Raw genomic sequence first — 25,465 nt, forward strand, 5'->3', positions numbered from 1 at the left:
ATGCAGGGACATCTCCCCTTGAGCTGCTAATGGTAGCCTGTGCTAACTTCTAGCTTTGGATCCAAAACCTGTGAGCCTCTTGGCCACCCAGGTCTTATTTTAACCCTTCCCTGACCCCCAAAGGGCAGGTTCAGTGGTAAGCTCTGTGCTGTCTAGCAGGGAGATCACCTCTGGCCGTAGCACAGGCCCCAGGTGGTTTGGCTGACAGCTGCCCCGTGACCCCGTTATTTATTAGCGCCAAACAAAGGACCCCAGAGCCACCATGACAAACCGATTCAGCCGAACCCGCAGCGTGCAGCGGGAAGGTATAAAATGTATAAATCTGTCATGCATGGACCTCCCATGTGCTAGTCCAAGGGCAGTGGGACCCAGGTGGAGCCTGCTTTTCCTCTCGTCTCCCGGGGAGCGGAGCCGTCCATGGATGTGGTGAGGGGAGCAGCTGCTGCAGCAGAGCAGGGACCCCACGCACACGCAGGACTTCACTGCAGCTTGCGAGCTGGCGTCCCCAGCTGCTGCCCCTCAGTCCCTGGCTGCCTCTTCTCCTGCTCGGTCGCTTCATCCCTCCTCCACATCATTCCTGCTTTGCTTTCTGCCACCACCTCTTCAGCATGGCCCCTCTGCTCCTCAGAGCTCTCCACAAAGCAGGTCCCTGGGCCACCCTCCATGCCCAGGTGTAGGCAAGGGACCCTGCTTGCCCCAGCACTTCTGCTGGGTACAGCGGTGAAGGCTGGCACCAAAGGCACGGCTGGGGCACTGTGGGCTCACAGACAGGAGACTTCCAGCTCATTTCCAAGTAGTGGAGTGTTTTTTATGGTTTTCTACCCCAGTTTCCAACTGAGTCATGCTCAAAAATTCAAGAGTGGTTGGTTATGCTGAGAAGTTATGTGGTAATTGGTCTATGGTTGTTGGCCTGTGTCTGTGTCCAAGGAAGTGCTGTCACAATGGAGCATGAGAGGAAGGTATGAGGAGCACTTGCTCCATCTACGGGAACAGTCCAGGGTGTCTAAGAACTGGGCTTCAGGGAGGCTTTGGTTTTGGCAACTTCCTTTGGCTTGTGTTCCTCTTAAAAGGGGATGTTGGGCCATGTGGGCAATGCTTTTGGTTTGGGTTTTTTTTTTTTTTTTTTTTAAGAGTTGAGAGACAAAGTTCAGGGGATTTTTTAGGAAAAAAAAAATCTGGTCCTAGTTCTGATTACAGAGCTTACGAGCACACACATTATATTGAAACATAGATGTCCTACTGTTATCCATGTGAACATGGGGTTTAATAAGGAGATGCCATTTTCACCCAAACCCAGCAGAAACAAACCTACTTTATGAAAGGTTTATCATTCCCCATCCTTGGCTGGGACTGCTGCTTGACCCCAGGAACAATTATGTTTTCAGCTGTTTTGGGAACCTGATCTGGAATTCCTGTTGTTTATAACATACATGCTCTTTTTCCATCAAGAAGTTACTGTAAACTCCTTTCTTAATGCAGGAAAGACAGACCCCAACACCTCCCTCCAAGCAGAGGAAGATGGATATAGTGTCAGGCTCAATTAGATCCAATTGTGGTGGCTTTCCCTAAAGCGAACAATGCAGCTTTTGTCAATGGACTCCCAGCAGAAAGCCTGGAAGTCTTGGGAAGGAGGGACTAGAACAGCACACGCCCCAAAGTCCAGACCCTGAGATAGTCCAGGTCCTTAGGATGCAGAGGAGATGGTGTTTCTTTTTAAGAGGGCTGGAGTCAGGCATTACTTTTCTCCTTGAAATGCAGCAGTGCATTAAGAGGTGAGGTGGGTAGAGCTGGCAACAAGAGTATGCCCAGTCCAGCCTCACCAAAATACCTGCGGAGGCAGGGGCTGAGCAGGGCACGCGGGTGCCGGGGGCATCTCCTCTGGGAGGGCATCCCACCTGGAGCAGCACCCGGCCAGGGCTGCTGGAGCGGGGAACAAAGTGGCCTGCTCAGCGCTGGAAGTGCTTAAAATGCAAATGTACAGGAACTTCAGACCATCCCCCTCCCTCCTCCTCGGCGCGGAGGAAAGCAGCTTAAATACAGCCAGGCCTGGAGAGGAATGTTAAAAAGAGGGGAAGAATCGCCCTCCTCCTTTCCATAGGGACTCGGGCCCGGCCAGATTGAGTATGCATGACTGAGCAAGCAAGCAAGGACAGCTCCTCTTTTAACTTTCCTGAACAATGGCTCTGCCTTCTTCCACCATTTCGCATTCCCCCTCCTTCGAGGCAGGAAGGGGGCAGCGGGCGAGCGAGCCCGGTCGCCGGGCTGGGGGAGACGGGCTTTGTGGCTGCCCTATAAACAGCGCTTAAGCTCCGTCTCCTGCAACAATGAAACACCCCACGTCGGGGAGGCTAAAAAGGGACCGCATCGGGTTAAAAGTCATAACGTGGAGGAGAAAGATTATGGTGGAGGACAAAGGACATCTTAGATTATTCAAACTTTTTTTTTTTTTTTTTTTTAAATACGGTTCCACTTTTTGCTTTCTCTTTAATCTTTGGCTGGGGAGTGGAAATCAACCAAGACATTTCAGATTTTCCAGGTCTGCAAGGGCGCAGGTTTTTGGTGGTTGTCACTGCTGGGAAATGTTTTTACTTGAGTCTTCCAGCCGGGGAGGGCCACAGTTTAAATCACTAAAAAAATCCTCCAGCACGCAATTCATCTGGAGCTTAAAAAAATTAAGAAGCACAGGTCTTCTTCTCCCTCACAAATGCTGTCCTCCATCACCAGGTAGTCGATTTCAGCTGCCAGCAAGTTTCAGCACTTAGGTTTGTGTGACCTCAGACTCTGAACGGGGTTTGTCCCCAGGGATGCTGCCGGCACCCTCGCAGCCACGGCTGGTCCTGCCAAGCCCCTTCCTTACAAACTCCTCCTGGTGATGTTACCCGGCATCCTGCACAGGAGGAGGCTCCTTGCCTTGCTTCTCCTCTCCATCGCTCAGCAGAGCCAGCCCCACATCCCACCACCAGCCACAAGGCTGTTCTTACCGAGCCCAACAGATACACACATCTTCAATAAGTACACACAACACAATACGGCTTTTTTTTTTTTTCAAAAACATACTTCATATTTCCTCTTTTATTATATAAATATGTTTAACCTTTTACTGTAAGAATATAAAATGTTTTAAGAGGATCTTTGTTATTTTTTTTATACAAATTCACAAACAGTACAATTAATCCATAGGGGTCTCCGGGTTTGTGTTAACTCCGTGGTCTGGCCTGTTACTGTGGAGGATTTGAGATTTTGAACAGATAAGCAAAAAAAAAGCCAAGATATTTAAAAACAAACAAAAAAATCAAAACAAAACCCAAACTTACTCTTCCTCTTTCAAATAATAATTAAAAAATAATCTAAAGACCCAGCTCCATTTTATTGACAGAACAGAGATAAGACAGATGAACTTCAGTCTCCTCCCCTTCACATGGCAGCCCTGGGGCCTGTAGGCCAGCTCTGCTCCTCTCCACCTACAAACAGGAAGCCTGGCATAGTGACCTTTTGTAGGTGGCTTAGGAGGGGAGGGGAAAGCACTTGCATATATCCATATATATATATATAATTTTTTAAAAAACAAACTTGCATTTTACACATTTCTGTTAACAGTAGCCCAGTCCTCGATGTGGATTCTCACGTTACATAGTTGTGCTAGAAGAGTAAAAATGCAGAAGCACAGTTTGGGTCCCCAGTTCCCAGTGAAGAGGGAGGGAGAGGCACAACCAGAATGTGGAGGTGGGACACAGTAGGGTAAGCCTAAAAACAAAAATAAAAATTTAAAAAAAAATTTAAAAAGGGGTGGGGGCAGAGGAGGGGATAAAATAATAACAAACCCAAGGGGTATTATTCCAGTCTAGGCACAAAAATGTTTCAGTCTCAAAATCTCTTTCCTGTAAGAATTCCAGGGCTTTTGAGGAGGGGGGGAAAAAAAAAGTAACAAATTAAAACGAGGTAGCCAGACATCATATATATATTTATATATATAGAATATATTCAGCAGAAAAAAAAGTACTTAAAAATCCACAAGAACAGCAACTTCATATGTCTTTAAAAATAAAACCATGTAAGAAAATGAATACTGTAAAGGGGAGAATGAGTGAGGAAAACTGGGATCAATTACAGTATGTAAGCAAGGGCTAGATGGGAGAGTAAGAGGCTGTTTTTGTAGCAGTAATTTTTTTTATGCATTTCAAAATAAAAACAGGTCACAGTATCTCAAATGAAGCAGAAATGAAGCTGGAGATTCTTCCTCATGTCCCCCAGGTAGAGAGGAGCGAGAACTCCCTTCTACCTGCTCACCCCCAACCCAGAGAAGAATGGATATGTGGCTGGATATGTCTATCCCTGTTGCCAAGGAGGAGGAGGGGGGAAAAAGAGAGAATGATGAAAGGGAAGACAAGGCTCAGCAACTCTCTGAGTCCCCCAGTGCACAGGAAGGCTTAAGAGAGTGGGGTCTGTGTCCAGCCCCCACAGAGACAGGAGGAGGAAATGGTGTTTTCATCTCCAGTGGAGAGATGGGGAGACAGAATGGAGTGCCTGGACTTTTCCATTACCCATAGTGCAGGATGACATGGAAACATACTGACAAAAGGGGAGGCTGTAGCTATCGCTAGTCTCAGTGCAGTGGAGAACTGGAATAGTGGGAGGTTGTATCCACCCACAGCAGAGAATAACATGAAACTGGAGACTGAAGAGAGATTTAAAAGGGGAAAAAAAAAATCAATGTACCTAGGGAGCAGTATTTCTGTCACAAATGTGTTGACAGGGGAGGGGCAAGCACAGAGGTGGAATGGTTGTTTTATCAAAAGCTCTGTCTGTGCCCAGCGCAGGATGACTGGGTGGCTGGGTACACAAGTGTAGCTAGGAAGCCTTTGCTGCTGTTAACTGTTTTTTGTTCCCATCTCCATTTCCACTCTCCCTTATATAAACCAAAAATAATCTATTCTGAATACATGGCAGAACAAGGGTCTTTCTTTATCCATCCTTAGTGCTTGAGGGGATGGAATGTGGGAGTGGGGACAAAGAGGGGTGTCTCTAGCCCCAGTGCATAAGTGTGGGTTTCTACCTCTTCCGCAGGGAAGGATGCTGTGGGAAGGGAGAGAGCTCTGTCTCCCTAGCACGGAGCTTGAGGTGTGACCTGGAAAATGGATAGGTGCTTTCTCTCTGTCCTCCTGGTCCCGGTCCCCCTTCCTCCTCCTCCACAGCAAGGATAGGCAGGCAGCACAGAAGGGTCGAGGTTATGCCCTCTTTCTCTGTGTTCCTCCCTGCGGTGCCAGAGTGCGTGGGTAGCATGTCTCTGTGCATGCCCCTCTCTCTTTCTCTCCTCCTCTGCAGCAGTCAGTCAGTCAGTGAGTCCCTCCAGAGGAGATGGAGGTCTCAGGGCACCCTCCTCCTCCTCTCACCTGACCTTCTCACTCTCAGTCATTTCCCAAAGTCCCAGGTTGAGCACCTTGAGGCAGGGCAGCTGGGTGATGCGCTCCAGGCCCCGCTTGGTGATGCGGGTGCAGCCGTAGAGGTCGATGCCCGTGAGCTGGCTGAGGTGTTCGGCGATGAGCTCCAGGCCCTTGTCGGTGATGCGGACGCACTGGCCGATGTTGAGGGTGCGCAGCCCGTGCATCTGCCGCACCATGCGGTTGATGCCCTCGTCACTGATGTGGCAGGAGCAGAGCGACAGCGAGCGCAGCCCATCGAGGCCCTGTGCGATGTAGGCTAGGCTCTGGTCCCCCACCTTGTCGCAGAAGGAGACGTCGAGGCCGGACAGCCGCAGGCTGCCCATGGCCAGGTGCATGATGCCAGTGTCGCTGATGTTGTCGCAGGAGCGCAGGTTGAGGCTCCGCAGGCTGCTCATGTGCGACAGGTGCAGCAGCCCCGCGTCCGAGATGCCCCCACAGAAGCTGAGGTTGAGCTGGCGCAGGCGGCCCAGCCCGCGGGCCAGGTGCTTGAGCGAGAGGTCGCTGAGCTTCTGGCAGTCCTGCAGCGTGAGCTGCTCCAGGCCCAGGCAGCCCTCGGCCGCGCTGCGGGTCATGCCCGCCAGGTGCCCGATGCCCACGTCGGAGAGGTGCCGGCAGGAGCGCAGGTTGAGGCTCTTGAGGCGCTGCAGGCCCCAGGCGATGAGCAGGAGGCCGGTGTTGGTGATGTTGCTGCAGCCTCCGAGCTCCAGCACCTCCAGGCCCTTGAGGTACTGGGCGATGCGGCCCAGGCTGCTGTCCGTGATCTGCTTGCAGAGGCTCAGGTTGAGCGAGCGCAGGGAGCTGATCTCCGCCACGAAGGCGTGGCTCAGCCCGTTGTCGGTGAGGTTGTAGCAGCCGCTGAGGTTGAGGCTCTCGATGTCCGCCATGCCCTGGACCACGTAGCTCAGGCTGCGCCGCAGCGACAGGATCTGCACCCGCCGGATGCCCCGCGCCGCCAGGCTGGGGAAGAGCGAGGGGTTGGCGCGGCGCAGGTGCAGCTTGGCCTCCACGCCCCGCCACACCGAGCGGTGGTAGGCGGCGTCCCGCCAGGCCGTGCACACCTGCGCCGCGCGGCCCTTGTCGCGCACCTCCAGGTACCCGAAGATCATGGCGAGCAGCTCGGGGAACAGGCACGAGATGTGCGTTTCCATCGCACGCACGCCCGCCCGCGCCCGGCCGCCCCCGCCGGCGCCGCGCTGCTGCCCCTCGCCGCCGGGCCCGCGGTCACCGGGGCGACCCCCGGCTCCAGCGCATGGTACACGGTGGTGTACAGAGAGGGAGACACCGCAAGCTCTCTGGGCAGTCTGGTGCAGTGCGTGGCACCCACACAGGAAAGAAGTTATTCACTGTACTCGTCCTTCACTTACATTGATGAGGTCCTTTCTCAGTCACCTCTTCTTGAAGCTGAACAGGCCCGATTTTCTCAGCCTTTTCTCACAATAGCAATGCTCCAGTCCCCTCATCATCCGTGTCACTCTTCACTGGATCCTCTCCAGGAGCTCCATGACTCTCTAGTACTGGGGAGCCCAAAACTGGATGCAGTACGCCAGGGCTGAGGAAAGGGGCAGGATCAGTTCCCTCGACCTGCTGGCAGTGCTTTTCCTGATGCATTACTAATCCTAATTCTTGCCCCACTTCCTGCCCTGGCGGTGGGTGCTGTGCTGTCACCCGTGGATGACAGGTCCCCACTAGGGCAGAGATGGTGGGGCTGCAGAGAGCAGCACTGCTTCACAGAATCACAAACTCAGTTACATTGGAAAAGACCTCTGAGATCATCGAGCCCAACCTATGACCAAAAACCACCTTGCCAACCAGACCATGGCACTGAGTGCCACATCCAGTCTTCCTTAAACACCTCCACGGACAGTGAGTCCACCATCTCCCTAGGCAGCTGTTCCAATGTCTAATCACCTTTCTGTGAAGAAATTCCTCCTAATGGCCAACCTAAATCTGCCCTGGCACAGCTGGAGACTCCAGCTCAGTACTGTGCTCCCGCCAGCCCCTCGCTTCACCCTGGAATCTGCCGCTGGGCCACCTCTGCACCGAGGTTTGCCAAGGCCGTGCTTGGCTGGCTGGTAACTCCTCGAGCTCTCTGGGAGCCCCATGAGGAGGAACAGGGGTTTGTGCAGTTGTGGAAAGTGGCAAAGAGAAGGTGGATGGCTGCCTCACCCTTGCCTGCTGGAGCGCCGGCTGCTGTGGTCTGCAGCATGACCCTGAGGCGGTGTGACAGCCTTGAGGAGCAAAGTTTGGGAAGCTTCTGTCCAGGCATGCCTGCAGGAGCGATAGGACAGGGCTGTAAACAGCTCAGAGCTCTGGGTAGCTGTCAAGGTTGCCGTACATCTCTGCACAAACTGTTTCAGGGCCTCTGTAATGGGAAATAGAAAATCTTCTGAAAATGGTTTTCAGCTAATGACCTCCTTCAGCTAGCTCTGAAAATTGTTGAGGTGCTTACATAAACCAAGCAATTTCTAGTGACTTCCATCAATTTCAAGAAAAAAATGTTTGAAAACAATGTTTCCTATGTGTCTATAGCCTTGTGTAATGGTACCCGTGTACATCTCAACACTGGGCAGTATTGCAGCAGTGTTAAAATGGCTTAAGTTCTACTAGAGATCAGGTAAGGCTTTTCAAAACAGTTTCGGAAGAGCAGGATTACCCTTTCTTTGTAAAGAAAAAGTTTGCATTTCTTCAACATGACAGGGTGTCTTTTTCATACTGTCTGGATTGCTAAAATGCTGCACAAATCAGCCTAGTTACTGATGTGTTTGCTGTATTGATGCCTTCACTAACCTGAAGGAATAGGCTCTATTTTAATAATCATTTAAATTTATCTGCTACAGAAGCAGTCATGGCTCTGCTTTCATGTACAGATTCCATATTAGTAGATTGTAGATTCCAGATTAGTAGATGTTGACTGCTTAGAGGTTAAATGTTTAGGTTTCACTCTGCTTTTTTCCTTCCTTTTTGCTTTGAGTTGGAGGCAAGGCGAGTTGAAGGACTCTGAGGCCCTGATCCTGCACTGAGTTCCCCATGCATATAAACATCACTATCAACATTTGGCTGTGGTTTGGCAGAGCAACAAAAGCCAGCAGTGCAGCTCCTATTATTGGCTCCAAAACGGGGTGGCCACATGATGTGAAGCGCTGACCTGCTATTCATTCACCCTGCCTGCTCGAGTTAATTCAAGAAGTTTTTGACAGGTTAACTTTTTACTAGCAGACTTTATGCCGGCTCAGGTGTCACTGTGCTCACTCCAGCCAGATCAGGTATCGTCTGCACCCCTGTGCCTGGCACGTGGCCAGAGCAGGATTGGTGTTGGCCCCGCATCCTGCGCTCTGGCTCGTTCAGCAGCAGCCTGATCACATGCCTTGGCCTGATCCCGATGAAATTTGTACTCCTGGGTGATCCAGCAATGCACAGACCTGGTTTTAGTGATTGTGGAGCTGCAGTCACACACAGGAGCTGTGCTGGGGTGTTGCCCTGTGTGAATTACCTTTGTAGGATTATTTTTGCAGTTTGTGCTGTTGGGAGGTTGGTTAACCATCGGGTTAATAAGCAAAAGATTAGGGGTGATAGATTTTTTTTCTCTGCAGATCAGCTGTGCTCAGATCAGTTGTAGAGCATCACAACCAAAATGGAGAATTTCCGTGGAGTGAGGAGCAGGTGAAAGGTGTGGCATCTCACAGGCCTGTCGTGGCAGGGATTCCTTGTCTGGAGGCAGTGGGATCGCTCACAAGAAGGCTGAGTCCAGTAGACATCAGGCAATGTGTGAAGGAAATGTGGCACAGAAGTGTCTCAGTGATTGTTGCATTACTCATAACTGGCAGAGCTACAAGCAAGTTCTACAAGTCATTCTCAAAGAGTGCTAATGAAGCCTTTCACCATATTATCCCAAACTCAGCTGCAGAGTCTTACCATGGAAATAATGTGGAATTTCCTCTCCCTAAGCCTTTCAAACCACATTTGAAGGGGAGTAGAAAAAGGTGTGCTCTTTGAGGCAGAAGTTACCTGAAATACTTTTTTCTTTGCACCTTGGCGCATTGTGTCTGTAATACTTCCTGTGTGTAGCCAGCAGAAGTTAGATATCGATGATGCATTTTCTGGAGACTCTGAAGTTCTCTTTCTCACATGTTATACACTTAGACCATCTGTCCTTCTTTGTGAACACTTCAGGTTTACATGTTGAGTGAAACAGCCTGGAATTTGGATTCGTAATCCTAATCTACTGTAGTGTTGATCTTGGGGAGAGGAAGGCACAGAAGTTACTATTCTAGCAGATTTTTATTTCTCAGTCTAAGTGACAGATGTTTGGAAATAGAGGTTTAGAAAGACAAAGTACAAAGTGCATTAAGAGGGTCAATTTGTCACATGGTTGTTGGGTTGACTTTGTGTTTCCAGGAGTAAAGGAATATGTGCCATATTTTTCATGATCTCATGTGGTATAAATAGGAGGTGGTAATCACCATGTGATAAACTGCATTTTATTAAAAATCCCTGCCTGTCTCTTATGCACTCAGATGGCTGCTCCATCCCCCTGGAACCATCTCTAGCATTCCAGCTCCTCGAGCAGCTCCTGACAGCCACGCTCTCTTTTAGAAAGCACTTGCCAGATAAATGCTTCATTTTTTTCCCCCAGTTACCCCGGTATTCAGTGGAGGCTGTACAGTTTTGCTTGGCAGGGGTTCAGGAGGATTCACATAACTCACTCGTGGCTTCTGTGATTGGAAGCAGCTCATGCTGATAGAGCTGCACTGTTGTCTCTCCTGCATCTTTTATTGCATGGTTGGGCATAACAACCACCAGGTCTCTCTCTAGCTCCCATCTCAGCCTGGCCTTGTTTGTTACTTTTGCCTGTCAGTTGGCAGGGTAACTTTTGGCTCAAATTAGTCATTTAAGAGATAACAGAGTCCTTCCTTATCCTTACTTTTCTTCTGCCACCCTTCTCCATGTGCTTTCTGCATTTTCACAGCTTCAGCTGCAGAATGAAAAACTTGTGAATTTACCCACAGGATTCTTTTTAGCCTTTGGCTTTTTTTTTGCCTCTGGGCAGCGGCCATTCCATTGGGACTGCAGGACAGAAGTAAAAACACTTGGACAATAAAGCCCATGCCCAGCTAACCCTCTTCTCTCTTTTGTTCCATTTAAACTTAGATGCAGCCACACTCCATGGGACTACAGTTGTCCCTCACAAGTTGGCTTCCAGACCTTCTTCATCAGATTTGAAGCATGACCACAAAAATCAACTAAGATTGATACAACCCATGGTCTTAAACTGGGTTTAAAGTTGGTTTAGTGGAGCTTCTTCAAATTCAATTTTGGGAATGTTTTTTTGTGTATGAATGAAACCAAAAGGATCCTTTTGGGACTATTGCAATAGGATAGTAGTTAATGGTTTTAAACTAAGGGAGAGTCAGTTTAGACTGGAGACAAGTTTTTTACTGAGGCTGGTGAAACACTGACACAGGAGACACAGGAGAGGTGGTGGCTGCTGCATTCCTGGAAACATTAAAGGTCAGGTTGGACAGAACTCTAAGCAACCTGGTCCAGTTGAAGATGTCCTTGGTCAGTGCAGGGGCTTGGACTAGGTGGCCTTTCAAGGTCCCTTCCAAACCAAACTTTTCAATGATTCTGTGGTTTTATGTTGCATGTATGCATATCTGTGTGCATGCACACACACATCTATAAATCAGCAGAGAGTGTTCAGTGAATGGATTCCCTTTGGAATTCATGCTGGTTTTTTGCTTTCATTTTCGTGATCTTTCATTTTTTGATCAGAGAATATAAAGAAAATGTAACTGATCAGAAGGTTTTTTTGAAATTGTAATACTGGGATCCTTTTGCTTGTTGAGCTTTGTTGTGAAGACTAGGTCACTATGAAGCTTTCCTTAAAAAACAAAGTGGTACTTTGCAGGCTTCATGTCTCTAATAGGTGCTACATGAGGATGTATTTTAGGATGACGTGGTTTGTCCTGCACAAAGTAATTCTCATGTGCCATGTATTTCCTGGAATCAGGCGGTTTATTCAAAATATAATGTTATGTGGATATGTGGTTAGATGCTGGGGCAAAATTCAGAACTAATGTCTCAGTGCAGACTGCAGGTATAGATTAGAGCCATTTGGATTTGGGTATTTTCTCCAGGTCTTGTTTTTACTTCATTCAGTAGCTGACAAGAACACAACTCTGCTGATATGAGGGGAATGGTCAGAGGGTGTGAAGTGTGGGGGGTCGGGATTATATTCCCAGTTTTGCTGTTAAATTGGCCAGCAATTGTTGCTGCTGTAACAGATTGAACCAAGCGTAAATGAAAGGATTGCTTGAAGAATCAAAACAATTTGTGATTGTCCAGACAACTCCCTCGAATGCCATGTGCCTTTCATGTCTGTCTGTCTGTCTGCTTCTGTGGGACAGGACTGTCTGGTGCTCGGAGCAGGTGACCTGGGCCCCCGCCCACAGGCAATTCCCTGGTTTGGCCATGCATGTCACACCCTCCAGGGCTCATGTGGAGCTTGGTGCTCAATGGTTAAAATCATCAAAGGGAAAGTGCTTGATGTAAAACCTCAAACCTGAGGTGTTTGCAGTTCATTGTACTGGGCGCTATTTCAAGTGTTGGGCTTTGTCATTTCTTCGTTAGCAGTACCAAAGAAGATCGAGATGGCAGGAAATATCTGATGCAATCGTTATTATTAAAAGCAGTGGCACAAAAACAAAGAAACCTTTCAGGTGGTAATTGCTTTCATAAGCCATTCCTGGGGATTGAACTCTGAGACCTCTACAACTTGATCTAATAGGGACAGCCCCTGCAGTCACAGCAGAAGCATGTGTGTCTGACATGCTGTGTGGTACCTGTTACAGCAGCAGGTCTGTGAAATCTTCCTTTGTAACAGCTGTTTAGTCCAAAACCAAGCAGAGATGGATGAATGCTCTGTGTGTGTAGCTCCACTGGCAGCCAACACGTTCGCCCTGGGATGGGGGAGATGCTCTGGCCGTTGGCTGAGGCTCGGGCAGAGCGGGTGCTGTCAGGGCAGATGTGCATTAAGTAAGGGGAGTTTGGCTGTCAGGGAAGCTGCTCCCTGTGCTCTCTGTCAGAAGCTGCAAGGAGAAAAGACATCAGTCTGGGCTTTCCAGTCAAGCCTTGCATGGGCCGCCCAGAGTGAGGTCCAGGGACAAGTAATTAATATATTCTTGCCACAGTGAGAGTGAAAGGTAGCTCAGCTTGGGGTACTAGGGGGTACTTGGGTACTGATGTAGCTGTGTGGCTCTTAAAACACAAGATTTTTGTATCCATGAATTACTTTTGACTCCTCCTCTCTGGACTGTGGCCACCAGCACATTTTCAGGTAGTAAATGGCATTCTAAAACTGGCAATTCACTTGAATTGGACCAAGTTATGTCACCTGCCTTATGAGCACCAGCCCTGAAGTAAGTTCTTGGAGGATAACTGAAAAATAGGGCAATACTGTTTTGGAAACATGCTGTGAAAATGAGATTCACAGTTAGAGCTTGGCACAAAGGTGAGAGTTAGAAAATACAGTTTTATAAGGAAGGCAGGCTAAAGACACAAAATAGAATGTTATACTTAATGGAAGGTTTGGATTGCTTCTGGCCAAAGGAAGGTTACTGTACCATATTAATCCTGGAAGTACCAGTGCAGAGACTGTTTGTGCTAAATTCCCTTGATTTTCTGGAAGTTATGTGGTGCAACTATAATGGGTGCACAAAAATATGGTTGCAAACGGATGTCCCTTTCAGAAAGTTTTTTTGTTCTTGCTTCTGTAATGGGTTCATGTGGAAACTCTAAACCCCCATTAAAGCAATTCAATTCACCAGCACGTGTTATCTATCTGTGCGTGACAAAAATCTTGGAAATCCTCTCTGGAAATGCAGGATTAAAATTAAGGGCAGGCACAAACAGGGCAGGAAGAAAGTATAGAGTTCACCATGCTGGAGGTGGAAATATAAATGGGTAGAACAAGATCTGTGTTTTACACTTGTTCTTTCAACTTGTGTCTACACTTTTCATTTTAAAAAATCCATAATAAACCTTTGCCTACAGTATAATGTAAATTAATATGTGACCAGACCCCCCTCATGTACAATGAGAATACAACTTTCTCTAGTTCTGATGGTTGTAATTTTTTTTAATGTGTACACACAGAAAAGTATAAGCTAGAAATACAGCTTTTACTTCTGTTTTTTTTTTCCCCCAGCATACATGCTGACTAAATTATGTGGAAAAGCCTCTTTCTTTCCACTGGTTCACCCTTGAGATCTAGCATTTTCCTAGTCTTGTCAATGTTGTTGTTCCACGCTTTTTGCCAGCAATCCTGATCTGTATTCTTTCAGTTTCTTTTGGAACAGTGAATCCTTTTGTGAGGAGATTATTCCTTGATGCCCTGAAGCAGGAAACATAAACAAAATCTTCAGAAATTGTATTGAAATCTGTGAAAATATTTATAGAATGGCAATAATTGCCACAGGACATGGGAAGCAACAGGTAACTCAGTAATAGTCCTTTGCATATCCATAGCATCTCTCCTGTGGTAAAAGATGTCTAATCGTGTAATACCTGCCTGGAGCTTTGTAGCATTTCAGGTTCCTTTGCAGGTTTTAGCCCTGCTTCATCCATGATGAAATTAAGTCCCAAGGTGTGTGTTCTTCATGGATGGGAAGTGAGTACCTGCAGCTTAACCTTGTTTGAAGTCGGGATGTTTGGGCTCACGCTGGGTGCCCAGAAGTGTAGGCATGAAATCAGGTTTTGGAAGCTGAGAGCTGAATGACTTCCCAGCGTCACATGCTGGGTTTGTTGCAGGGCCAGGAATCCAGCCCAAATCTCCTGGCTCCCTACCCACTCCCTGAGCAGCAAGGCCAGTCCTCAGCTCTGTTTCAAGGGATCCTAGAGAGCACTGGCATTTTAGCAAGTCAGCTGGCAACTCCACTCTGTTTTGTTTAGAATGGTTCACATACTTCCATCTAATTCCCACACTGAAAATTTCCAGCTTCCTATTTTTCCCAAGCTGTCCCAGCAAGACATATTGAATATGCAGATATGGTGGCACACACGTGCTTTTCCTGAAGCAACCCCTCAAAGTTTCTTCTGCATGTTTGTTTTACTCCAGCTCCTGTAATCCCCAAAGTGACATTAAACAGATTTTTTTGTTTAACCTTTGTATGAAACTCTCTCTCTCTCTGTCCCTTTATTTGTAAGGATATGTGGTTTTAGTTAAATTTTGCTACATTCCCTTGTGCGTGGAGGAGACGCTGTGTAAATGAAAACACATTATAATTATTGCACACCACGCACAAATGTCTCCTCAGACATCTCCCATGCATGCCTTCTCTAGAACATATTTTTGAATCTGCACATCTCTGTTTTCAAGCCCGTTCATGTAGTAAATAACTTCTTTCTCTCTACAAGTGTTCAGAAACAGGAGGGCTGTTCACTCAAAGTCTTGGAAGTGCATCTCAGAGGCAAATGAAATTGTGAGTGAGAGCAGGAGTAGGAGCCTTGCTAGCCCATTTCCTGATGCTGAATCTCTCTGTACAAAGCTGGCACTGGGCTTGACTGAAGAACTGCATGCTGTCAGCATGAGCAAAGTCAAGACAGAGAAAAAGCTGGCTTCTGCCTCAAATGAGGAAGTTATTTTGCTGGAACAGCATAAATCCTTAATAGGATTTCTTGCTTCCCCTGCAGTGTAGAGACTCAGGCAATTCCCTCTTTCATCCTACACCTTGCCTGCTGCAAGGATGGTGCACATATCCTCAGACAGCAGCTTTCTGAGGGCCACACCTGCAAGCAAACCTCTAACCCCTGTATGCAATGCAGCCTGCTTCCCTCTCCTGCAAGATGAGCAATTCCTATCTTATCTGTGGATACACTGGGTTTGGTTTTTTGGTTTTTTTTTTTTTTTTGTTTTGTTTTTTTTGTTTGTTTTTTTTTGGGTTTTTTTGGGTTTTTTTTGGTTTTTTTTTTTTTTTTTTTTTGTTTTGTTTTGTTTTGTTTTGTTTTTTTTTTTAGGCCAAACATATTTTTCTTTGCAAAAACTTTGTAGTTGTCCAGTAAAGCAGAGGTTACATTCCAGATGTACAGCTGTTCCACCTACAGAAATTCCCTAGTCCTGTCTAGTCAACTTACTCAATAGCATATTGCCAGAGAGATTAAATATGTTCAAGAGGTTGGGGAAAGAATCTCCAGGACTGTAAGTATTCTTTCGGATTGTAGTGTAAAATAGATAATTTTAATTTTCTTTATTTGAGTGGCAGTTGGAAGAACTTAACCCACTGGATTTCTCCCACTTTCCCGTTAGTTTCAAGGGGAAAATGAACACTTTTTTTCTTTTAAAAAAAGCCATCTCCTGTAGATTGTTCAGTTGTGTGTGGTAAGTTCTGCACAAGGTTTAGCGTGAGCATGAACGAAATAATAGCAATATTTACATGTTTTCACTGGAGGATATTTGTGGAAGTGTTCTACGGCCAGAGAGTGCCATTGGCATAAAGTTGTGATGGTGGGTGGGGAGGGGAGGCAGCTCTGTCCCTGCAGGGCACCTGGCCTGATGCCCACCCTGTGCCCAGGGTACAGTTTGGCCACAGGAGAGGCCAAAGCCTCAGTCTTCCTAGCACAGGATGCTTCTGAGAATTATGCCCCTCTCTTTGAATTTTCCCAGAATGAGAATCACTCAGTACCTGCTCGTTTCCTTCTTCGGGTGTGATCCTGAGACTTGGTGACAGTCTCACGCCATGTGACACTGTAGGTGGATGATCTTTCAAAGATGACATCAGCCCACACTGTAGCAAAAGAAGCAGTCCTGCCCTCCCTGAGCTCCCCATAACAAACTGGATTGGAAACTGGTTGGCACTGGGAGTCAAAATATCCAAGTGCCTTTCTGAAGTTTGCAGGATCGTAGTGATCCGAACCGGGCAGCCTTATCCAGCCCAGCTGCACCTGCTGTGGGAACAGTGGCTTTAAAATCCATGTATGAAGGGCTGCAAAATGTGGGTGTTACAATCTGGATTCTCAGAACAACTCAGGGCCAAATTCTCTGGTGCCAGTCATTCATGGGCTTGTACTGCTGCTTTCTGAGTAGATGAGGTGTTAGATAACCACCTGCTTTTTCCAGATAATTTAACCCCTTGGAGTAACATTTCTGGTGGCTACAGCATTTTTCATGTCCAAAGCAGGAAAGGAAAAACACAGCTTTCCACAGGCACCTCTGAAATCTGATTCCTTGTTTTGAAGCCTAGGTGTGGGCTGAGCTATTTGGAGGATGAAATTGCCACTGGTGGAGTGCAGGATGTGCTCAGAAAGCCTCACCATGGGTGGAAAGTCAGTCTGGTGACAACTTGCACTGGTTGTGTTGATGCAAAGCAAGTTTTGATTTTGGTTAGCCCTGCTGGGCAGGCAGAGCTGTGGGAGGAGGAGATGGATGCTATTCTAGTGTCTGTACCAAAATGTCACATTAGAGTTCGTGTTGGCGAGAGAAGCAGGAAAAAAGCACAGCTTTTTTTGGAAAGCTTTTGGATAGCTTTGGCAGTTAAAATATCTATACAATATGCTTTGAAAACTGAGGCAAAGTCAATGAAAATGAACAAATTTGAACAAAGTGCGCTAGCAGCTTCAGTTACTTCTCCAGTTGTTCTTTTCTTCCTTTTTGGGAAGGATTTACACAGCAGCAAATGCTAGCACAAATACTGGAAACTTCATGTTACAAATCAGGTAATTTTACACAGTGCCCTCTTACAAACTAATGTTTTGTTATCAGATTTTTAACACACTGATTTTTTTTTCCTTTTTTTCTATGGTGTTCTTGCACTTCAGGCCATGACCTGATAACACAGGGGCTTTGGCAGCATCTTAGCTTTGTGTAGCTCCTGTCCAGGAGGCTGATGTTCATTCTCTGTGCAGTTGTGCCCTCAGTCTTGTGGCAGTGAACTTACAAACAAGATCTGTGACAGGATACCTTTATGTTCTGCAGTTCAAATTGCACATAAGTGATAGGTGCTAGAAAGACGTTGAGATATAAAATTATCTCCTTTTTGGTACAAATGTATATGCAGTCTATTCCCCAGACAGTTTGAATAGGTTTAACTTAAATCCCTTGCACCCAGAATTAACAGGAAATTCCTTCATTGAAGTGTGGCAGCATAGAACATAAGTTCTGAAATTGGTTAAATTGGTGTCATCTCCTGATATAGACAGGGCTTTATTTATGGTGCTTCAACCTTTACTAAGTTTATTTTTAATATAAAACACAGTAAGCATGCTTAAAAAAAAAAAAAAGTTTTTTCTCTTTGGTTTGGAAACTGTTTGTGAAAACTATGAAGATGATGCAATTATACACTTGGGCATTATTCCCAAAACGTTCTGCATTTGAATCCACTGTATTTGAGCAGGAGCAATATTTAATTAACAGCAGAAATATTTGATGGTTGAAAGAACGGAGAAAGCAAGCAGATTTTAATTTTGATTCCAATTCAGCAAAAACGAGTAAGGATATACTTAACTTTCAGGCACCTGGTTTAATGCTTTACTGAATGGAGGTAAAGCTGCACCACAGATTTACTGTTTTCAACCTGTCACTTAGCCCCTCCTGCACTTCTCTTTCCATTTCTGTAAGGTAAAGGAAAAATAGTGGCTGTCAGGGTTGTGGGGTTTAAGGGATGGGTGTATGTGCTTGCTTTGCAAGTCTAGAGTGGAGGAAAAGCTGACCATTATTATTTTTATTAGACTAGACTTTATAAGAACCTCTTTGAAGAGTCTGTTAGGAAGGATAAAAATTATAATTAATTTGGATTTTTTCCAACGTTTTATTGTTTCCTTTGGAAATGTACATGTCAAGCTTTGCTGGCAGTGGTTTACTGACAGGAGGGTCTTGATGTGATCCAGTCTGGTGCTGGTCCCTGTGACCTTCACCGAGGTGCAGAATGTGAAAAACACTGCAGTAATCAGTGCATCTCCATTTCCACCAGTCATTCACTCCTGGAGAATTAAGAACCACTGCAGCAACAGTTTAACTGTACTTTGAATATTTGATTCCCTTTGGCAGTTGATGTAATGATTACAGAGTATGGAACAAGCTAAAAGGAATCTATATCCAGAGCAAAAATGAGGTCCAGGCCTGTGAGATGCGGAGACATAAATCTTGGTTTGGGATGGCTCCACTGGGACGGGGGTAGCTGGACACCCCTTTAGGGAGGATGAAGGTTCTCCATGCTTTCCAAGATTAGAGTGAGGAAGAGAACACTTAAAGTCATCCAGCTGTTTCCATCCCCTGGCCTGTCCCAAAATCTCTGCAGAGAAGTTGCTTTGGCTTGGATTGCCTTGCTCTGCCTCCTTGCTCATGTTGTCAGAGAACTTTGTGTTCTTACGCTTCCTAACCTTCAAGGAGGGCTGCTGGGTGTGCTCATAACCACCATAATCTGAGCCTGGAGTTCTCACACAAATCCTGCAGGCAGCATCATCTCCCCAGCAGGACCAGGGCTGCCCTCCTGCCACTGCTTGAGGGGTCTGTGCTGGGGTCAGATACAGCAGGTAGCAAACCAGCGCACAGGGCTGGCCTCTGGAAAACAAAGGAGGGATGTATGTTCTTCTTTTTGCTTTTCTCATGTCTTACTCCCCTCTAGGGTTAATTAACCCTCTAGGGTTAATCCTTTGTGTAAATTTAACATTCGGGAAAGCTGGACATTAGCTAGATGGCCTAAAGGGATGGAATCTTTCATTCTTGGAAATCTGATGTTGGGGAGCAGCAGCATGGGCTTCCTAATCCTGCCTGGACTTGTGTTTCAACCTGACCCCCCCATGGCTCCTCTGAGGGGGCCTGGGGAGCATTTTCTGAAGGTGAAAGTGTTAGTGCAGTTTTAAGGAGATGGGGTACTTGTCTGGAAAGGAAGCTGTGACACCACGGGCATCTTAAATAAGCTGCTTGTCAGTCAGCAGAGGGTAATGCTTGGTACTTCTTTCAAATACATGTATCTAGATTTGTTAGATTTATAATTACACATAGTAGAGCTGGTATAATTTCATATGGGACTTTCCCATATAAATAGAGGATGCTAAGAAGGTTTCACTTTGTGATTATGGATGATTGCTGAAGCCCCAGAAACCCTGGTATTATAGTAGTCGTGGGAACAAAAAGTGCAAAATTTGGGCTAGACATGTCCTGGTTTAGGACTCTGGCTCTCAGCTGAGGCTGCCAACATGCAAATAGATTTCTCATGTAAAATGGAACTGGATGGCTTGGATCTGTCCATGGGAATATCACAAATGTGGAGAGTTTCCAGACAGCTATATACCTGCAGGGATGGGTCTGTGTTGCTTCTTTCTCAATTTCAAAAAAATCTAAATCAACTTTGTTTCAGCATATGCAGCTTCTGCTGAGTCTCTTGCACTTTTCTTTGGGACATCTTGCGCTGGTCTCAGTGGACCAGGCTGGCTCAACACTAGGATTTAATCTGCTGTAAGAGTGAGTATGAGTACCATTGAATCCCCTTGAGAGGAAGGAGGATCATGTCCTGATTAATCTTTGGAGTTTGCTTCTTTTCTTGTAGCTGGTGAGATGGTCTTGCTCCAAGTGAGCTCATTGCCTGTCATGAAATACTGTGTTGAAAATGACAATGTTCATTAGGCTATACATATATTTTGTTTCTTTCACAAATGAGAAATTGTTTTATTCATTTTATTCATATTCATATGCTTTGTACATATTCTGGTTTTAAATGGCAAAAATGTTTAGTATCTGGCTGCTTTTGTTGTCTGGTACTCCTGCTTTATTTGCAAGCTTCCTCCATTCTTGCTCTCCCTCATGAGGCACTTCAGGGACAGCTGTCACTGAGTCTGCTGAGACTGGCAGGTATATCTTGGCATTTGCTGCACTACATGCCTTGGTGACAGTGAGGCTGGATGTCATTGGCCAGGGGAGTCATGGAAAAATGAAAGGGCAAGGTAGTGGTGAAAGGAAATCTGGATCTGTCAGCAGGGGTGACAGGTGATGAGATGCAGAAAAAGGTACTGCATGAGCACATCAGGAGATAAAACCGAGCCTGTAAGTACCAAAAGAAACAAGCAGGATATAAGCAGGAATAATCTGCCTTTCCAGCAGAGACAGACAGTGCGTAACAATTCAGTGAGGCGAGGCAATGTCAAGACAAAAGGGCAGACATGATACACTGGGATACTTTAAGAAGGTTTTATTACACCTTCTGTAACACCCCAGCTGTGTCTGGACCTACGGAGGTGGCTCCAGTTGCAGGCTAAGTAATAATTGCAATACAAATAAATGAATGCATTTATTTGTATCTGGGAAGATCTGGGAAGGTTGACACCAGTGCAGCAGTGTGGTGGTACAGTGCTGAGAGGACAGGCTGGCAGCAGGGGAGCAGCACAGAACCAGACTAGTCAGGGTGTGGTGAGATAAAAGATGATTTAGGTTTCTGTGTGAAGACTGCAATTTACTTTCAAGTGATTCTGGCTTTTTTTTCTTTTCTTTTCCTTTTTTTCCTTTTCTATTTTTTTTTTTTTTTTAAATCTACACTCCCTCTAAAACTGGTTCAGCTGAATGGGCAAGTATGTGACTTTAATGAGATTCCTGAAGTCTTAGTAAGAGCTGTGGTTAAAGCCTGTCTGCCAGAAGCAGATGGATAGCAGGACGTTATGATACATCTCTTGATGCTGTCAGCAGCAGGTCCATGGCACAGAACCAGAGGGTAGGGATTCCCCTTGGAGCAGCACATGGAAAGCTCCTTCCTGGGTGTGCTGGTTTTGGCTGGAGTAAAGTTAATTTTCGTCATAGTAGCTGGTATGGGGCTGTGTTTTGGATTTGTGCTGAAAACACTGTTGATAACTCCGGGGTATTTTGGTTATTGCTGAGCAGGGCTTGCACAGAGTCAAGGCCTTTCCTGCCTCTCACCCCACCCTGCCAGTGAGTGGGCTGGGGGAGCACAAGGAGCTGGGAATGAACACAGCTGGGACAGCTGGTCCCAACTGGCCAAGGGATACCCCAGACCACATGAAGTTGTGCTCAGCAATACAAGCTGAGGCGAGGAGGAGAAGGAGGAGGAGGGGTTAAACCATGATGCTGGGCAGTGCATCTCTATTGTCTCCTTAAGAGAGGAGACTCTACTTCAGTGAATATCCTTCACATCTTGAGAAGTGTCTTGTGTCAGAGAAAGCAGTAAGTGTTTCTGGATGCACTGGACATTGTGAGGCGTTAAAAGCAAGCATTGAACTCCAGTCAAGCTGCAAGAATAAACAGGAACTCAAGCTCTTGATCGTTACAGCTAGAGTGTATGTCCAGATCTCCCCAGACCAGAAGAAATCAGACAAGTTCCAGGAATGAGGAATGCTGGAGTTATGTGGAAGTGATGTTTTCTTTCAACTCCTTACAGTACTCAGTAAAGATCTGTGTCACATTTGGGGACATCCTGAATTTTTAAGAAACAATAAGGGTAGGATAAGGAATTTGCATGAGTAACCCTCCCTTTCTCATTTATCAGGGCTGTCTTCCAGCACGGGTTCAACTCTTCACGGTCTGCCAAATCTTTGCAAATGATCTCATGGACGTGACCTCCCTTTCTTGGAGTCTTGCAGCTTCCCTCCAGCAAACATGGCAGGGACAGTGTTGGGAAAGCAGTGATAGCTCTCCAAATGCTTCACTGTGACTTTGGAAACTGGATGTGTAAATTTATGCTTCATGCACAGTTGTCACCTCTGAAAAGTGAACAAAGGCAAACACAGGTACAAATTTCAGGCAGCCAGCCAACACAGGAGACAGTTGCCTAGGGCAGCAGACTATTGAATGCAGCAGAATGCCAAGGCTTACAAAGATGAAGGCTTGCTGCCACTGCTCTGCCTTCTTAGAAGCATTAGACCTTTAATCTAAGGGTTGAGATTCATGTCCTGTTTTCAGGCAACAGCTCTTTACTTGGCCCAGGTGATCCTTAGCGCTCTGGGCGCAAGCATCAGACCTGCAGTGCTCAAGCAGGTTCACTTCTGCTGTTTGAGTGATCCATGCCCACTGGAAGGGGTGGGATGGGACCTTTTTCCACAGAAGTAAGAGCAACCTGTGGTTTTGGAGTTCTTCCTCCTGCTGCTTCTTCCCCTAGCATAACAGGAGTGGTCTGAGTTGGTGTGAGTGGGCTGCTGCTGGTTTGAGGTGAAAGTGGGAGTAACTTGAGTGGGGAAGAATGGACAGGGATGATGGCCAGGAGGGGTGAGGAGTCTGCCTGCAGTGAGGTTGGGCTGTCCTACCTAATGCTTCGCTGTCTCAGTTCACCCCACCTCTGATCCTCACAAAATTTCACTGATGTCTCCCACCCAGCCCTGCTTGAGCAAACAACCTCTCAAAGCTGTTTGAACCAGAGCTGCAGTTGGGCTTAAAAAATAACCTAAGCTTTTTATTTACAAAATCATAACCTCGCATTCAGGATTTTGGTGGCAAGTAGAAACAGACACAAGAGGGGAAGACCATATTCTTCAGACCACCAGCACCAAGTGCTTTTCAGCTTTTGGTGTGGAAGTTGCTGGCTGAGCCTAAATCCCTGCAGCAATGCCTCACCTGCTATTATCACTTTATCTGAAGTCATAAACACAGCCAGTGAAGAAATTATTTTCAGCACCTTAAAAATTATCACTTCCATAATTCACATATTAACTCAATGGCAGTTGCTTTCACCAGCAGCAGATTTTAGGTAGAATTCAGAGTTTGAGACCTCTCCTGCTGAAGGAAGTCCTTTAGTTGCTACCTTTGACAGGATATTAGGCTGGCTGCATAAGCCATCTTATCCCATACAGCAATACTTATGTCTTGTGTTTCAAAATAAGATGACAAGCACTTGCTTGTGCTCGTTGGCAGTCATGTTGCTGCCAGCAGTATTCATAACACTTTACTGTTGTTAATCATCGTCTGCCTGTGCATATTAATACTTAAAATTAGATATGCCATTAACGCCATGTGTTTCTGGACCAAGTTTCATGTGAGCATCTCCCAGGCTTTCCCAGCTGGAAAGGTTTAAGTTTCCACCATGCCATGGTGCTGTCAGTGGGCCACCAGTGCAGGGCTGCCTGGTGCTGCGTCCTGGCTGCCCCACCAGTGCAGGGCTGCCTGGTGCTATGTCCTGGCTGCCCCACCAGTGCAGGGCTGCCTGGTGCTGCGTCCTGGCTGCCCCATGAGTGCTGCGACTGCGCACATGTGCTCCGAGAAGCTCGCATGGACATTGACATCACCTGTATTTGTGGAACTGCCTCATCAGCTGCTGCCGTCTCACATTCCTGGCTGGGAGAGGCACCCGGGCGGCTCGCCATGGTTTACTCCTTTCTCAGAATTGTGCAGGATGAGGGCAAAGCTTGGAGATGCACTTCTCCCATCATGTCATCTATTTACATGGCACATGCCTTGTGTGTGTGTGAGACAGTGAGGGCTTTTATTTTTTTTCCCCACTGCCCTAGTTCTTCTTTCTGGCTGTGGCAAGATGGAAAGGTGGGACGCTCTCATCTCTGCCAGCGAAAAGGTTTTCTGTATCTGAGGCTGGCTTGGAAATTCTTTAGGTGACATCACACCATGTCTGTGCAGACTCATTGTTTGTCATGGAAAAGCCATTCATCCATACATAACTTCCTTCCTCCCCAGACTCAGGGAGATAAACTTTCCATTCTGTCTATTCCCTATAGAAACAGACCCAAAACATGTATGCGTGGCTATACACACATACACCTCGCCATCCCTCCGTCACGCTCGTGGCTGTGGGAGGAGGAAAAGGGAGGATATAGATGATGTGAATAAAGTCACCCTGTTTTCTTCAGACACGGATCCCGCTGTGCCCAAGCAGTAAAACTCCCCTCCCACTGAGGTGCTGGGTCACACAAGGCTTTTTTGTCCTGAGGCTAATTCTGGCACTTGCAGCCCCACATCTGCCTGCCAGGTGAGATGGGCCACCAGCTGCAGGTACAGCACATCTGGATGGGGGAGGAAGCGAAGCGTGCTGCAAACAAACACAGCAAGTCCACCGTGGCGGGCGCAAGGAATTCGATAAAAAATATACTTCAGCAGTCTGAGCTGCCGAGGCTGGTGATTCATGTCTCGGGTGCTGCTCGCGAGGCAGACGGCAAGGCTGGGTACTGTACCCCACAGCCTGGGGGGACTCGCACGTCCAGCCTGCCTTTGGGGAGCCGCTGCTGCAGGGGCAGGGCTGGGGGGACAGCAGGCCTGGTGAGGAGGCTGGGGCAGGAGGGGCATTTTTCCGTGGAAGAGAAGTGGGAAGCGTGTGGTGCGGGGTAGGACAGGACAGTGGGAAGCCTTGTAGAGATGGAGGCAACAGCGGCAGCGTCGATGGTGTGATAAGGTGGCTGTTTCCCTACGACATGAAGGAGGCAGGGTGTGAGGAGCACGGTAGAAGTACCTGCACGGTGCAGGACGCCTGCATTTGCTTTCTGCCGGTGTCCGGGAGAGACAGAGCTGAGGAGCTGCCGGACTGCCCTGCCTTTGAGGTTCGCGGTGATTCTAGTGGGGAAGGGAGAGGGTGTTTGGACAAGAGGCGCCTTTGAAGCTTTTCTCCTGTCCACCTCCCCTGCCCATAAAGCCATTAGCCTCCGGTGCCAGCCCTATCTGCACTCGTCGCTGGCGGCCCGGCCGAGCCTCGCAGACTCCCCGCCCGGAGCACGGGGCCGGGGCCGTGGCGTGGGGCCCTTCGTGAGGCCGTTTTGGGGAGGGGGCAGCTCATTTCCGAGCCGCCTCTGCATTACAAAGGCAGCGGGGCCAGCGCGGCGCTTTGATGTGCCCCGCCGGCTCCCCGCACACCTGCGGCCGCGGGGCTCCCGGCACCGCCGGACCGGGGCGCGCTTCAAAGGCGGCCGAACCGGGGGCTGCGCGGAGGCTCCGGGAGACCCTCCCGACGGCCGCAAGGGCGAGAACAGCCCTGCCGTCCGTGCGCTGCCCCCGGGCCGCACGGGGAGGCTCCGGCGGCGGCGGCGGAGCCCCGGCAGCGCGGCCCCTGCCCCGGGGCCGGGGGCGGGCGGGAGGCAGGGCCGCCGCCGGAGCC

General features: G+C 47.6%; 2 protein-coding genes across 4 annotated transcripts in view; one reads left to right on the forward strand and one right to left on the reverse strand.

Moving 5' to 3' along the window:
• The window catches only part of WNT5B (Wnt family member 5B), a 67,819-nt gene that overhangs the window by 27,428 nt on the left and 14,926 nt on the right, over window positions 1-25,465 (forward strand). The gene's annotated exons all lie outside the window — the stretch shown is intronic.
• On the reverse strand, window positions 3,941-6,653 carry FBXL14 (F-box and leucine rich repeat protein 14). Its single transcript, XM_041398575.1, has one exon. It carries the CDS (start codon window positions 6,587-6,589, stop codon window positions 5,387-5,389), a length of 1,203 nt encoding a protein of 400 aa, XP_041254509.1. The 5' UTR covers window positions 6,590-6,653; the 3' UTR covers window positions 3,941-5,386.

This window comes from Onychostruthus taczanowskii, unplaced genomic scaffold (genome assembly GCF_017590055.1).
Source record: "Onychostruthus taczanowskii isolate IOZ18803 unplaced genomic scaffold, ASM1759005v1 scaffold15, whole genome shotgun sequence".
NCBI classification, from domain to species: Eukaryota; Metazoa; Chordata; class Aves; order Passeriformes; family Passeridae; genus Onychostruthus; species Onychostruthus taczanowskii.